This window comes from Talpa occidentalis, unplaced genomic scaffold (assembly GCF_014898055.3).
Source record: "Talpa occidentalis isolate TD23 unplaced genomic scaffold, MPIMG_talOcc4v2.1 talOcc4.15, whole genome shotgun sequence".
NCBI classification, from domain to species: Eukaryota; Metazoa; Chordata; class Mammalia; order Eulipotyphla; family Talpidae; genus Talpa; species Talpa occidentalis.
Window position 1 is genome coordinate 10,296,634 of NW_023601543.1, and position 15,580 is coordinate 10,312,213.

Sequence of the window (15,580 nt, forward strand, 5' to 3'; positions counted from 1 at the left end):
GAAAGAAGACAATTTACAAAAAGATGAAAAAGATCATATGTCTGGGAAACATAGGTTTGCTGGGTCATGTAAAAAAGGAAAAAAAGAATAGCACAGAGAGCAGTCTTCATGCACAAATTCAACTAGGTTGCTCCTTGTCTACCACACCTGCCTCCTATTGTGTTGTATTTATTTTTTTTAAGATTTATTTATTTATGCATACAAGAGCTGGGGTATAGGCCAGAGGTGTGTGTGGGGTGTGAGAGGATGCACCAGAGACTGAGTGGGGAACAGAACAGGCAGATTGACTGAAATACACTGCTGAGGGGAGCAGCAGGCGAGTCAGGAGAGGTCTGCTGTGCTGTGTGGGTAGCTCCCTGGCCGGGGATTGAACTCATGCTCTCTTGCGCCACCAGGGAGGCCCTACTGTGTTGTAGTTATCCCTGGTGATAACTTCTTTTCTGGAACAGGTCTATCTAAATTCTTTGGGTAGTAGAGGGGCAGGTCATGAACCCTTCCTGGGTCTTTCTAACCTCGATTGATTTCAGAAATGAATCACTATTATTCAAAGCCAGGCACCTTGGGGTGGTCTGCTTTATACCCCACCAATTTGTTTTCAAATTAAAATACTAGTGTAAGTGAATAATGCCTGTATGCCACATGTAGGCAGTCAATTAACCTTGATGAAGAGCAACATAAAGAAAGGGAGAGATTTTTATCACTGCTTTGTACTTATACTTTAATGTGCTAATATTTATTTCTTCTTATTATTTTAGACTCTACTCATCTCCACCACACCTACGCAACACACACACCCACTGGCACACACATTCACACTCTCATTAGCAGTCACACACTAAAATCAAGTGCATTTTTTGCTTTGCTACCATTTTGGCATCCATGTCATTTACACTTTCCCATTAATGAGTTCTAAGGGGGAGTCAGTGAGTCTGGAACCCCTAAGATACTGGATTTTCTCCCCATGGTCTATTACATCTGCTTCACTCAGACCTTGGCAAAGTAGAACAGAATACTTATCAATTTATTCCTGGAAAACTTTGAATTTAATATTGTAGCATTCAGAAATATATTTGGGTCACAGTGTCATTGAACTCTAGTAGCACTGGCATAACCCTTTACCAAAAGTATAAGTGTCTCTGGTGTAGGTGTGGTTGGGCTTTTCAGTCATTTTTAGTTTGGATACAGAAGATTCCTCTGTTAAATGAGTAGTAGAATGGTGGATTCCAGAACCGGCAGGCTGTGGAGGGTCACATTTGCATGTGTTATTTGTATTACCCCCGCCCAATTTGAAAAAAAAAAAGACATTTATATGTTCATTCTGGAGGCAGATTTTAGTTCTCCAAGAACATGTACACAAAGACGATAAAAATGTGTCTTGATGTGGTCCCAGAAAACTTGCTGATTAGAAATAAAACAAATGACTGCCTAATGGGAAGGCCCTTCAAAATCTTAGTTTGGCCCATTACTAGTTCCACATGGAAAAGTACATTTTATTGCCATCATCCCATTTGGGGAAAAAAGATGTAAACTTCTAGACATCTTGGAACGAGATTTTTATTATTATTATTATTTTTTAAAGACTTATTTATTTATAAAGAACTGGGGTACAGATCAGAGGCACTGGAGGGTGAGAGAATTCACCAGAGAGAGCAGGGAGCAGAACAGGCAGACTTACCGAAGACACTGCTGAGGGGAGCTGCGGGCGAGGCAGGAGAGGTCTGCCAGGCCATGTGAATCGAACCCATGCTGCAGAGGCTGCAGACAGCTTCATAGTGCAGCACTCAACCCGCTGCGCCACCAGGAAGGCCCCAGGGAATGAGATGTTTTTAGAAGGGGCATTTCCGCCCAGAAGGTGGGTGTCTGCTTAGATATGTATATCCACATCGCTGGCCTTCAAATTAAGAGAATGGTGCTTGTGTTTCAGAATCCTTCTGTAATTTCAAATGTACACGTAGGAAACTAGAAGTCTCTATACATTTGAATACGTTGAATACATTTTAAAACTAGCAATTCAATTGTATTTAAAACAATAGCTGGCTTCCTCAGTAGGGACCAGCAGCATAAAAGAATGATGGTTGCAACTGGCAAAGTGAATAATTGTACTTATTTCATGCTTTGTGGCTGAGAATTGAGTAGTAGCTTGAAAGCCAGAAGGTATATATGGAAGAGTCACTTCAGGCTAGGAAGAACCACAGGCTCAGGCAGGCAAAGCTTCAAGTCCATGAAGATGAGATGAGAGGCGCCAGGTCAAGGCGCAGAAACCAGGAACAAGGCTGGGAGCAAAAGGCAGGCCTGCATGGAGAGTTTGGGTGACATGGAGTTGGGACCTCGTGGGTGGCAGGAGTAGTCGGAGTCACTGCGGCTATTGGGCCTACTGAGTGCAGTAAATAAATTGTATAGATGAAGATGTGTGAAAGGCTCCACCTCCTGTGTGGACAGTTCGTGGCATTCTGCAGGTGTCAGGCATTGACTGCAGCCACACGTACGAGTTTCCTGTGGGTGGGCTGAGAGCGCTGTTATGTGCAGCTCTGGAGAATGGGCCTGAGCGTGCTCGGGGCGTTTCCTGGCGGGCCCTGCCCTCTCAGCGAGCCTCTCATTTCCCATTACCACTGTGCTCTGACTCACCGGTGGCCTGCCACATGTCACTGGGTGCCTCAGCTGCTGCTTTCATTTCTCCCAAAGGTATACAGAGGTTTGGGGCTTGGCTCTTGCACTTTTTTCCCTCCTGAGAGCTGGAGGAAGTGGCCTTATGATAGTTTGGCTTGTTGAGTTGAATACTTGACAGTGCCTCACACCTTCAATTTTCCTTTCTCATAGGTATTTGATCCCGATGACCTTTACTCAGGCATCAATTTCTCCAAGGTTCTGAGCACTCTTTTAGCTGTCAACAAAGCGACAGAAGGTAAGCAGGGCATGTGATTTATGACTTGGGGGCCGCAGGTTTGCATCTACGTGTTTCTGATTACCCTAGGAACCCACCACGGCCAGGACTGTCCCATTGGTGCACATTTCTCCCCTCCCCAACAGTAGCCCCCAAGGGGTTTACTTTTTACATGTTTTAATTTTTCATGATTTAAGATTTAAACATACTTACCACGGATATTATTCTAACGTCCTTAATATGGCGATAAGAACCAAGGGACTATTTCATTCAAAGCTGTTGCATAAGTAACTCAGTATAACAAGACAGAAAATAAAAAGGAAAAGATCAAGTTCCCTTTTTTCATAGTTTACAAAATATAGCCACTACTTCCCCTTCCCCCGTAGACATATTTTTCTCATATTTTGTGTTTGTCTTTGTCTACGTAAGGGAACCCCTCGGTAACCCTGCCCTGGAAATGATACTTAAGATTCATAGTGATTGAAAATAATACCTTTTCTTTAAATGTTCAATACCCACCACATTGGAGGTACGAAGTCCAAATCCTAGTATAGGCAAGAAAATGATAATAAGCTTAGAGTATGATTTCCCTGCCTTGTGAGATGTATGTCAGATAGAGCTGCATGGTGATAATCAGAGGTAAGATGCTTTCTGCCTTTCTCATGGATCTCGCCTGTCCTAAAAGACATTGGTGATGATCTCACCCAATCTTTGAAACCACCCCAGGGTAGGTACTCTTCTTGGATCCATATGACAGGTGAGGATGTCAGGCCTACAGATGCCCAACCGGAAGCTAAGTGGCAGAGCTGGGATTCGAACCCACATCTGATTGACTCCAGAGCCCGGTGGCCAAACACTGGACTGGCTGCTCAGCCGTTTGGAGAGTCACCAGGCTGTGTGCCTAGCACTGCTGGGTGCTCCAAAGGCAGCGTACGAAATGGTCCCTGGCCTTGAGAAAATGATCATCTATTTAGAGAGACTCAACTTACCCCATGAAACAATTCAAGAACAAGAGCAGACAATGTGTGGCATATCTAGGAAGCGATCAAGTAATTATAGTTTTAGTCAAAAGAGCTGTATATAATAGCAACAAATGTAAAAATACTTCTCCATAGTTGTTCTTTTGCTATTTGGAAAAAATGCTTTTGAGCTATTGCAAGGCGTATAGCAGAAAGCACAGCTAATTCAAGGGACTATATTTAACACACATGACAACTATCCAGTCCTGGGCAGGGAGGATCGTATAATTCTAACATTATGCCATACAAATTATACGTTCTTTTGCCAAGCTCTCCTAGCAAGTTTTACAGTCTCTTCCCTTGCCACAGATATTTATAAAATACATGGAGGTGAAAGTTAAAACCCACAGCATCAAGGAAATTACTTGGATGCTGAGCTCGTCGCCTAGGGAATGTTTGGACTTTAGACTTTTGCAGTTTATATCTTTTAAAAATAAATGGAGAGGAAAGGAAACCTCATTTGAATTTGTCAAAAAGCCAGCTCCTCTCTTTCCGATACTCTCGGCACACTGAAAACTTCCAGCTCAGTGCGGGTCCGATCGAATTTCACAAGGTTTCAAAGGAAGATTCTGGAATTTGAGTTTTTAAAAAAGTCTTCTAGTCTTGAGACTGCAGACACACTGACTCACTCTCGCATTCTCATCGCTCTGCCCTCCCACCCTGGGGTCCAGGGACATTTTACATTCTGTATGTCATACGTATTGTTACGTGTGAGTAAGAAAAGAACCACTCAGTTATGTCCTAAAAAACAAACAGAGAAATTTGAAATATTTCAAAGTAATAAGAGCCACAAACAGCTGTTTGGTACCCAATATAGTTCTGCCTTGGATAACAGGGCGTACTGTTGCAACTGGTTCAGGAGGCAAGAGTTGTAGGGACATGGGTTGAGAGAAAATGTGGTTCTGTCGCTGTTTTTCATTCTATTGGACAGCAATGGCCAGTAAGTTGGCCACCGGCAAGGGGGGCGGGGGGCGGTGAGCTCTCCGTGACAGGTCCGTGATAGTAACAGGTGGAATCGAGGCCACCCTGCCGTAGATAATGCCCTGTGAAAGATCATGTTCTCTGGTAGATGTTTTTCTGACATGAATGGTTGGTTCCCTTTGACGTGCCTTTTCCTCTTTTCACAGATCAGCTCTCGGAGAGACCATGCGGACGTTCCTCTTCTCTTAGTGCTGCTAATAGTTCTCAGACAAACCCACAGGGAGCCGTTTCTAGCTCAGTTCCCAGGCTGCAGAGGCAGTCAAAGGCAGTGGTAAGTATAATCCCCAATTCCCTCTGCCTGTTTTAAATCCGTGAAGTTGGATTGATATCTGGGTTGCATCTCCATATGTGGTGAGGTAGTCATTCTGTTTGTTTGCGGGCATCCTGGCATAACTAATTTTAAACCTACCAACGATCGTGGTGGGCCACTGGAACAAATCCCAGGCAAGTAGCATGGAGTCAGACGCCTGGGTGGAAGCCCCGAAGTTCTGCCCTCCTTGGCTGTCAGTGTGATGCAATGGGAGCCACCACGACTACTTCCTGCTGGCCGTTGGCTGTCGTCTTCTCTGCCTCTGGTTTATCAGAGGATGAGAATATTGCCTGGCACACAGTAGGCAACCAAGATAACTCAGTTGCTATCATCGACATTGCCACCTTTAGTTTTTCCTTTCTCTTCCCCTGGAGCCTGCGATGAGCTCCAATATTGGGAGCGCCCACTTACCTTTGCATTTGGTCCTAATGGGAGCTTTTATTTGGGAGGAAATGCTGCATCTTCTGCCCTTTGGAGACCCCTATTTCTTGAACTATATTACTTCCAAAGCACTTAAATTACTTCCAAAGCACTTAACCTTTTGAGATCCCAGGTACCTTTGAGAAGCTGATGAACACGATAGTTCTGCAACCCTTGAGCCCTTGCCATATAAATTTCCCTGCGTATGAACCTATGGGGTCTGCGTTTTGGGGAAAGATCCTTGTGCTCATCACCTTCTCAAAGGGGCCTGTGATGGCTTCGGAAGTCCGGACTTAGGGAACTGGGGATATTCCATCTTTGCCTGTGACTAAGTCTTGGCCAAATTAAAATATTTTTCAGTAATTGGGAGGTGGGGGTCAGTTTTTATGAGAGCAGGTTAGTACTTAATATTGGTTGTACAATTATGTAAGATTATGTTGTGTGTTGGGTAGAGGCTGGGTGGAATAGTTTTGTTTGCTTGTATCTTTAGATAATTGGTGAGGTGAGAGGGGGAAACAAAAGCTATGACCCCCTCCCAAACAGATACTCTCACAAATTCAAAAAGTTGCTTATAAATTTGAGGGGTATATTAACCACCACCACCCCCGCCCCGCCCAGGCCCATTCATGCCAGGCCCACTCTTAACTTAGAAAGTTACGACTGAGATGAAACTAGGTTTTTATTTATTTATTTATTTATTTATTTATTTATTTATTTATTTATTTATTTATTGAATGCATAAAACAACTGGGGTACAGGCCAGACCTGGGGGGGGTGTGAGAGGATTCAGCAGAGAGAGTGGGGAGCAGAACAGGCAGACTGACTGAAATACACTGCTGAGGGGAGCAGCGGGCGAGACAGGAGAGGTCTGCCTCGCCATATGGGTTTCTCCCTGACCGGGGATGGAACTCGTGCTGCAGGGGCTGCGCATAGCTTCATAGGTTGCATCTTAACCCCTTGCCCCACCAGGGTAGGCCCTGAAACTAGGGTTTTATCCTTAGTCACCCCACTTTAGTGGGGTAAATTCATTTAATGTCTGCCCCTGCCTCATTTATTTATTTATTTATTTATTTGTTAGTTAGTTAGTTTGTTTGCTTGTTTGCTTGTTTATTTATGCGCGCACTTCATCTGGTGTGGCTTTTGTTTCTCTAGGAGATGACGGAAAATGGAAGTCACCAGTTGGTAGTAAAGGCAAGATTCAACTTTAAGCAGACTAATGAAGATGAACTGTCAGTCTGTAAAGGGGACATCATTTATGTCACTAGAGTGGAAGAAGGAGGCTGGTGGGAAGGAACATTACATGGGCGAACAGGCTGGTTCCCTAGTAATTATGTCCGAGAAATTAAATCCAGTGGTAAGTGAATCTTTTCAGTCTTTTTGAATAAGACGCTTGTATTTTCTTGGTATTCTTACTGAAAATTTTGTCATTTTAACTGGTTAACAGAAACTGTTTATACTCGTATGTGTATGTCAAAAATAAGACTAGAACAGAACTGGGAAAAATCTGTGATTAGATATTTTGAAACGAAGTTGTATTTAGATTGCATCAAGACAGCCAAAAACTAAAAAAGCAAAGGAATTCAGAGCTCAGACAACTGTTCCACCTTAACTATCCCCCCCTTCTGTCTGCTAAATCTAGCCCATGTGATAGAGTACATACTCCTTCCTGCTACTCTAAGAATTACTGTGCAGAATACAATAATAAGAGAGGCTATGTGCTAACTTCCTTTTTTTAGCCTTAAGCTCTTTAAGCAGGCTAAGACTAAATGTTTCAGAAATGTGTACATGAAATAACAATCATAGGACTGCAGGAAGCTCTCTGGCCGCTCTGATTCTAAATAAGATTGTCCTGAGCTCATTGTATACTTCTAATTGCTTATCCTTTTTCCTAGTAATACCCAGAGAATGAAATCTAATCATGTTTCAGTAGACTTTCTAGAGCTTTCTTAGGTAACTTGTCTTTTATTATTAAAATAAGTAGGCCCTGCTTATATTACCAGAAAAAAAAGAAACCTTTTCAAAAATCAGATTTTATTGATTTACCATTCATTTACAAAACTATATCACTTCACACCTTGACAAGCCCACATACTTCCCTTGCCCTCCACCATATTTACCCCTTTACACTCCCTCCCCGCCCCACCACCCCGCCCCGTCTTCTACCGGCTGCTAACCATCATATTTTTCATGTCGTCTAAGAGTTATTTTTGTTGTGTTTTACAGTTTGTTTCCTTTGGTTATTTATATTCCACAAATGAGAGAAACCACCCTGTGTCTTTCACTTTCTGACTTATTCACTTAGCATCATCTCCCTGAGCTCCATCTATATTGTTGCAAAAGGCATGATTTCATCTTTTTGCACAGCTGAGTAGTATCCATGGAGCATATAGAATATGATTTCCTTATCCAGCCATCTGTATGCCTTTAGGTTGGTCCCATGTCTTAGCTATTGTGAATCATGGTGCCAGGAACATAGGAATATATAAATCTTATCATAGTAGTGTTCTTATATCCTTTAGATAAATGCCCAGAGAGAAATGCTGGCTCATATGGTCTTTTCATATTCAGTTTCAGAAAAACTGTCGATATATAAAAAAGTCACATTACTGATAAAAACAGTGTCCATTTATTTACATTGTAATCAAAAAATTCTTTTAAAAAATATCTGCCCAAGAGCTGTTTTGAGTGGTTCATTCCTCAGTGCATTTTTTCTTTTGTACATGTCTTAATTGCTTTTTAATGCCTTTGATTTAATGTTATTAATAAAATTATAGGCCTCTGTAAATAAATTAAAACATGACAGAAATAGATAGTGACGATAATAAAGATTCCTCTCTCCTTTGCCTCCTCCACCAAATAACCACTGTTAGTTCTTTTTTTCTTTTTGGTTTCCATATTTTTATTTTTATTCTGTTTTACTTTTATTTATTTTTTTGGTTTCCATATTTTTATTTTTATTCTGTTTTATATATTTTTTACATCATTTTTCATTTTTGCACAATGTATGTATTTTCATCTTGGTTATAGTCCCCATACAATTCCCACCCCCCTTGTTTTGATCCTACTACCTCCTCTCCCCAGCCCGTAGTGTGTCTCTGGTTTATAGTTGCTTACACTAAAGATACAATTTAGTTTGCACACTTTTCTGGGTTGTATATTGGTTGGAGGACATCTCTAATAGAATAAGTCTTTGCTAGTAGATTTAGAATGATGTAGGTATGCATTTTCATTCTGGAAGTCTAGAAGTTTCTGTTGAGCCGTGAAACATTTTTACAACCCTCGCCTAGAATTTCCTTGGCTGTAATGATTTTCACAGCTGATTTTTACCCCTTCCTACTTCTTTCAGTTGGTATAATCTGATTGTCAAACTCTCCAAACAGATCCACTCCAACATTGTTCCTTAAGTAAATGTCTTCAGCTGCAAAACTAAAGGATCAGGACCCACTGGCTTGCCCAGGAATCACAAGCAATTTTGAAGGGACAGGGAAGAGACAGACAACAAGGTCTTACGATTGTGTCCTTCACGATAGTCTCCACTCCCTAGCCAGTTTGTTCCAGCTGTTTGTCCTGGTCTTCTGGCCCCTCCTTTCCAGCTTCTCCTATCCAGTCATGCTTTGCTCCGCGAGGTTTCCATCAGCGAGGGGGCTGCACATGGGATGGTAGCCCCAGTAGGCTCTGCCACAGAACCGAGGCGTGTAGTAGGCCGGGCCATCTAGGTTTGTGTCATCACACTCTATGACACTCTAACAGTGACAAAATTCCCCAAAGATGCATTTCTCAGAAAGAGTCCTCATTGTTCAGTGATGCGTGGCTGTACTCTCTTTGGTTTAGAACTCAGTTAAGACTCACATGGCAAACTCTAGCTCTGATCTGAGCACAGAGGTAACCCCTCACGTCAAGGATAGGTCAGGATAGCTGGGGCTAGGAAGCCCGATGGTCAGGAAACGCCTGGGGCTAGAGAGGCGGGAAGGGCATCTTCGCCAGCTCACTGCAATAGCCCACTCAGCGCTGTACCTGCTCCTGTCCTTGTCATTCCTATAATTGACTTTGAACTCAGTAGCCAGAGTGATTTTTCAAAGTGTAATTTTGAGTAACAACTCCTGATCTAAAAAAAAAAAAAAAAAAAGTAAAAGCCAAGATTGACCCAGTAGCCTGCAAGCCTCCCCAGGACTTAGCCTCCCACTGTTGCCTGTACTTACACCCCTTTTTATTTTTATTTATTTATTTATTTATTAGTTAGTTAGTTAGTTTTAAAAGATTTATTTACTTTTATACCAGAGCTGGGGTATAGGCCAGAGGCACGGAGGGGGGAGAGGATTCACCAGAGGCAGAGCAGGGAGCAGAGTAGGCAGATGACAGAAATACACCGCTGAGGGGAGCAGCAGGCACGACAGGAGAGATCTGCCGCGCCATGTGGGATTCTCACCAACCGGGATCGAACCCGCACTGCAGAGGCTGCAGACAGCTTCACAGCGCGGCGCTTAACTCGCTGCGCCACCAGAGAGGCCCTACACTCCTTTTTAGAGGCACAGTATAGGACTGCCTGCTTGTTTTAATTTAGGTGGGGTCTCTCACAGCCAGATTTTATCTGTCTTTACTTTTAACTTTCAGTCACTCTATCTCAAATGCCCCCATCTTTGGATCCGTCTGGGTCATTACAATATCAGTAAGGATGATGGTGTGGGGTTATAATAATCTGCCCTTGGACTCTGCCCCTGAGGACCTTGCAGGCCAGTAGTCAGGATAGGGGTGCTCACTGCCAAATGACAGGCTAGGGCAGAGTAAATAACACAGACAAAGCTGTAATCATGATGCTTTGGAGGAGTCAAGAGAAAATTCTATTACAATAGAATTGGACAGGGTCTTAAAGAAAGAAATTCTTCTAACTGGTAGAAGATGGTTATGGGGAGTAAGTGAAAGTATGGAAGGAGGAGAGCGTGGGGTGGATGGTTGGATGATTTGGGTTGAGACTTAGGTGAGTGGAGAGAGAGTGGGGCCTTGAGCTGGAGCTACATTCAGAAGGGTGTCCATGAAAAAGTCTTAAGCAGGAGATAGCATGTGGTTTAGAAAGATCTTTGTAGTGGTTGTGTGGGAGCTGGATTGCAGGGAAGTGGTGGGGATAACCGACGAGGATGTGGGGAAACCGGCAGAGGCTGCGCTAAGGCAGTCGTCCAGATCGAAGAGAATCCACGTGGTGGTGTGGAGTACTTGGTGATCATGTAGGGGAAGAGAAAGTGGACGGAGAAGAACATAATGTTAACATAGAATCAAGAAAATTGGCTGGTGGTTGGTTATGAAGGAAGGGGAAGGGGATAACTCGAAGTCCAGGCATCCGGCTTGATGGCGAGCTCCTCGGGGCAGGCGGTGTCATGGCCGAGCCAACCAGCCAGCAAAGGTTGCTCTGCCGTGAGCAGTATATGAGGCTGTGTCCTGGGCGCTGGCAAGGCCAAGAGACCTCAGGCGTCACTTTTGTCCTCATAGTTTAGTAAGGGGGAGACACCGTTGGAATATAGCATGTAAGTTTAGGGGGGGCAATCTAAGCCATTATGATTGATCAGGAAGAACAAAAGAAGGATCTGTGACAGAAATGAGCAGAGTGAGCTCAGGGGACAGTAGACGAGATGAGTCTGATGTAATCAACATGTCTTGTTGGGAAAGTAGCTGTTGGTCTTTGTTGACTTGAATTCTTGGCCGCCCCAACTCCTGCTGCTTCTGCAGAATAGTGAGTCGGCCAGAACCTATCTAGAATGCTGCCGGGGGACATTATCGATTCCACCAAAACAGCTGCACTCTTTTCTATTTGGTCTAGAAAATATTTGTTGATTTTTTTATTCCTTTCCATGAAGTCTGCATTGATGTGTGAGCCTAGGAAAGAAGATTTGTCTTTAAGTAATTAAAAAAAAAAGATTTACAGATGAAATGGATATGACTTAGAAATGAAACCTTCCATTTAGAGTTTTAAACCCCCACTGTCATAAAACCTGCTGTGACCTCCAGCTACTGACTCGAGTCCACATGTAACACTGAGGTCACACAAACAGTATGAGGTCACACATACAGCTACTGTATGTCCTTTTATAATGTCTTAAAAACCAAACAAAGCAACCCGGCCCCACACCACCTCCCTCCAGCAGGTTTCTGGCCCTGGGATGCTGTGCAGAGTTTTCTTTCTGTGTGGCTGTCATGGACAAGAGCACTTTATGCTCTGCTGCATTTGCCCTTGGGGAGTGGCATTTTAAGTTTTAAATTCCACTGTAGCTTTTGTCTAGAGATAATTATGGATGAAGCCTTGGGGAAGGCTTCTTCCCTTTCATGAGGATGAGACAGATTTCAGAGGACAGGTAGAACCACCAATCTAAAACAATAGAAAGCTAAGAAATAGAATATTTGAGTATAAAACACACATACACACACATTTCCGTTCAACATGTGCATGGAGCTGAAGGTGGAGTAGGCGTCTGTGACCTTGATGATAAAAGCTTCTCATCAAGGACTGGACATTGGTGACATTATGAAGTCATTGTTGTTGGGGTTTTTTTTTTTTTTTTTGGTTTGTGTGTGTGTGTTTTTTTTTTTTTTTTTCTTAAGATTTATTTATTTATTTATACAAGCACTGGGTACAGTCAGAAGCGCGGGTGGGTAAGAGAATTCACCTGAGCCAGAGTGGAGAGCAGAACAGGCAGACTGATGAAGTACACTTCTGAAGTGGAGCAACGGGCGTGGCAGGAGAGGTCTGTGTGCCATGTGGGACCCTCGCCCAGCGGCCAGGGATTGAAATGGTGCTGCAGAGGCTGCGGGCAGCTTCGCAACCCAGAGCTCAACCGCTGCGCCACTGGGGAGGCCCTATGAAGTCATTGTTAAAAGTCCTGTTTGCCAACCTCTGGGATTCTTGCTATACGAGAAAAACAAACCCTATTTTGGGTGTTTATTTTCTTTTAGAAAATCTTACTTCATGAAAAACACACAGGTGAATAACTTAGTCATTATATAAGCCTCAGAAGATATATTGAAAGCTTTTTCTCCTTCCTTTCATTCAAGTCAGATATATTACAAATGAGACAATTAGTTACTTATACAATTTTCAGTCCTTTTCTCAAAAATCAATGGTAACCATGTATATGGAATATTCCAGAGTATTTTAATTTGTTTTTATCAACTTTTGGTTTATGATGGTGAACATCAGTTCCCAGGGTTAGTAACATTCATAAATGATGATGAAAGATAAAGGCTAGAGAAATAAAGGACATTGTTAAATTTCAAAGAAAAATCAGTGCTAACCTGTAAGTTAAGATGTCATTTATACACCAAAACAATTTCTACCAATACATCAGTAACAGTAAATCCTATCTTTTTTAATTTTCATCTTCATTATCAAAGATGGAATTTGCAGGCCTCCCCTGGTGGCGCAGGTGGTTGAGTGCTGCGCTGTGAAGCTGTCCACAGCCTCTGCAGCGCCGGTTCCATCTCGGCCTGCGAGGGCCCCACATGGTGCGGCAGACCTCTCCTGTCTCGCCCGCTGCTCCCCTCAGCATTGTATTTCATCAGTCTGCCTGTTCTGCTCTGGTGAATCCTCTCACCCTCCCGCACCTCTGGCCTGTACCCCAGTTCTTGTGTAAATTAAATAAATCTTTTTAAAAAAAGATGGAATTTGCCTTAAAATTTTTCTGGCAAAACTTCCAGGCCAAGAAAATATTGAAGGAGGTATGATCACAGCAAGTATTTTAAGAAAATTCTGGTTTTTTTGCAACTGATTCAGCTAAGAGGTCATTAAATCCTTCTTCTAAAACCCCTTATTGGTGGGTAAATATAGATAGCACATGATTAGATAGGGATTAGGTAGATAGCTAATTAGATTTGTATTAAGGCAGATTAAGAAATGATTCTTCCAACTCATTATAAACCAAAACTAGGATTGGACTTTATATTTAGATTTCCTGTTTTAATCCCTTGGGTGCATCAAGAGATTATAGATGTTTCTTGCCCAGAGAAACTGGTTGCCACTAGATTTTTTTTGGTCCTGTCACCACCAAGGGGCCAGAGGACTCTATTCATCAGCAAAGGAGGGGGGAGACCAGGAGTGAATTGCAAAGGAATCTTTCCACCAGGATCTGGAGTGTTTCTTATGATTATATCTGTGTGACACTACTGTGGAGTTACATTGTGCCAAATAACCCAGCTGAATTCTTTTTTTTTTTTTTTTTTTTTTGCTAGTTCTTTTTTTTTTTTTTTTTATTTTTTATTTTTTTTTTTTTAGGCTTTTTAAGTTTTATTTTTTTTTATTTTTTTTTTTTTTAAATATTAAATTTTATTTTTATATTCCCCATACAATTGCAAACGCCCCATTCTGACCCAATCCTTCCCCTCCCGCCCCCCACCCCCCAAAAAGTGTCTCTGGTTCATAGTTTTTTTTGTTGATTTTGATTTTCACTTTCTTATATTATTTTCCTGGTCCTTATTTAAGTTTTCTAGATTCCTGCTATGAGTGAGACCATCCGGTATTTTTCTTTTTCTTTTTGGCTTATTTCGCTGAGCATGGATCCTTCCAGTGCCATCCATGTTGCTGCAAATTGCATGTGTTTATCTTTTTTTGAATGCTGAGTAATATTCCATGGTATATATGTACCACATTTCTTGATCCAGTCATCTATTTTGGGCATTTGGGTTGTTTCCAAAGCTTAGCTATTGTAAACAGTGCTGCTATAAACATAGGAGTGCAGGTGCTCTTTGGAATTGATGTTTCTGTGTCCTTTGGGTAAATACCTAGGAGTGGAATTGCTGGATCATATGGAAGCTCTATGTTTAGTAGGTCCAGAAATCTCCACACAGCTCTCCATAGTGGTTGGACCAGTTTGCACTCCCACCAACAGTGCACAAGAGTTCCTTTTTCTCCACATCCTCGCCAACATTTGTTGTTGCTAGTTTTTTTAATATGTGCCATTCTCACTGGTGTGAGATGGTATCTCATGGTAGTTTTGATTTGCATTTCCCTGATTACAAGTGATGTTGAACATTTTTTCATATATCTGTTGGCCATTTGCATTTCCTCTTCAGAGAAGTTTCTTTTTAGCTCTTCTGCCCATTTTTTGACTGGATTATTTTCTTTGTTGTTGCTGAGTCTCATCAGCTCTTTGCAGATTTTTGTGATCAGTCCTTTATCATTACTGTTTGGGTGCAAAAATGTTCTCCCAGTTGGTGGGTTTCTCTTTGTTTTTTGTTATTGTCTCTTTTGCTGTGCAGAAGCTCTTAATTTGATGTAGTCCCAGCTGTTTATCTTTCTCTTCACTATCACTGCTTTGGGTGATGTGTCTGTAAAGATGTCTTTGATGTGCAAATCCCGTAGTGTTTTGCCTATATTTCCTTCTATGTATTTTATGGTTTCAGGTCTTATGTCTAGTTCTTTAATCATTTTTGAGTTGATTTTTGTGTATGGTGTGAGGTAGTGGTCAAGCTTCATTCTTTTGCATGTAGCGACCCAGTTTTCCCAGCACCTTTATTGAACAAACTTCTTGCTTGCTCCAATGCATAGTCTTTGCTCCTTTTGTCAAAGATTAGTTGACCATAAATCTGTGGGTTTATTTCTGATTTTCTATTCGATTCCATTGGTCTGTATGTCTGTTCTTGTTCAATACCATGCAGTTTTGATGATTATGGCTTTGTAGTATAGTTTGAAGTCTGGGAGTGTGATGCCCTCCATTTCCTTCTTTTTTTTTTCAGTAGAGCTTTGGCTATTCGGGTTTTTGGTTGATTCCCATAGAATTTCATCAATAATTGTTCTATTTCTTTGAAAGAAGGCCATTGAGATTTTTGATTGGAATGCATTGAATCTGGTATATTGGCTTTTGGTAGGATGGCCAGTTTAATAATGTTTATTCTTCCAATCCATGAGCAGGGGATGTGTCTTTCCATTTCTTTGTGTCTTCTTCTATTTTCTTTTAACAGTGTTTTAATAGTTTTTCTTTGTATAGGTCC

The 15,580-nt window shown here is 42.0% G+C and overlaps 1 protein-coding gene across 1 annotated transcript in view; it reads left to right on the top strand.

Annotated features, from left to right (window-relative positions):
* Nucleotides 1-15,580, top strand: part of ARHGEF6 (Rac/Cdc42 guanine nucleotide exchange factor 6) — a 97,112-nt gene that overhangs the window by 23,857 nt on the left and 57,675 nt on the right. Inside the window, exons 3-5 of the mRNA XM_037512801.2 lie at nucleotides 2,818-2,902; nucleotides 5,028-5,152; nucleotides 6,764-6,965. Of these exons, the coding sequence (XP_037368698.1) occupies nucleotides 2,818-2,902; nucleotides 5,028-5,152; nucleotides 6,764-6,965 (412 nt within the window). The remainder of the gene's footprint in view (nucleotides 1-2,817; nucleotides 2,903-5,027; nucleotides 5,153-6,763; nucleotides 6,966-15,580) is intronic.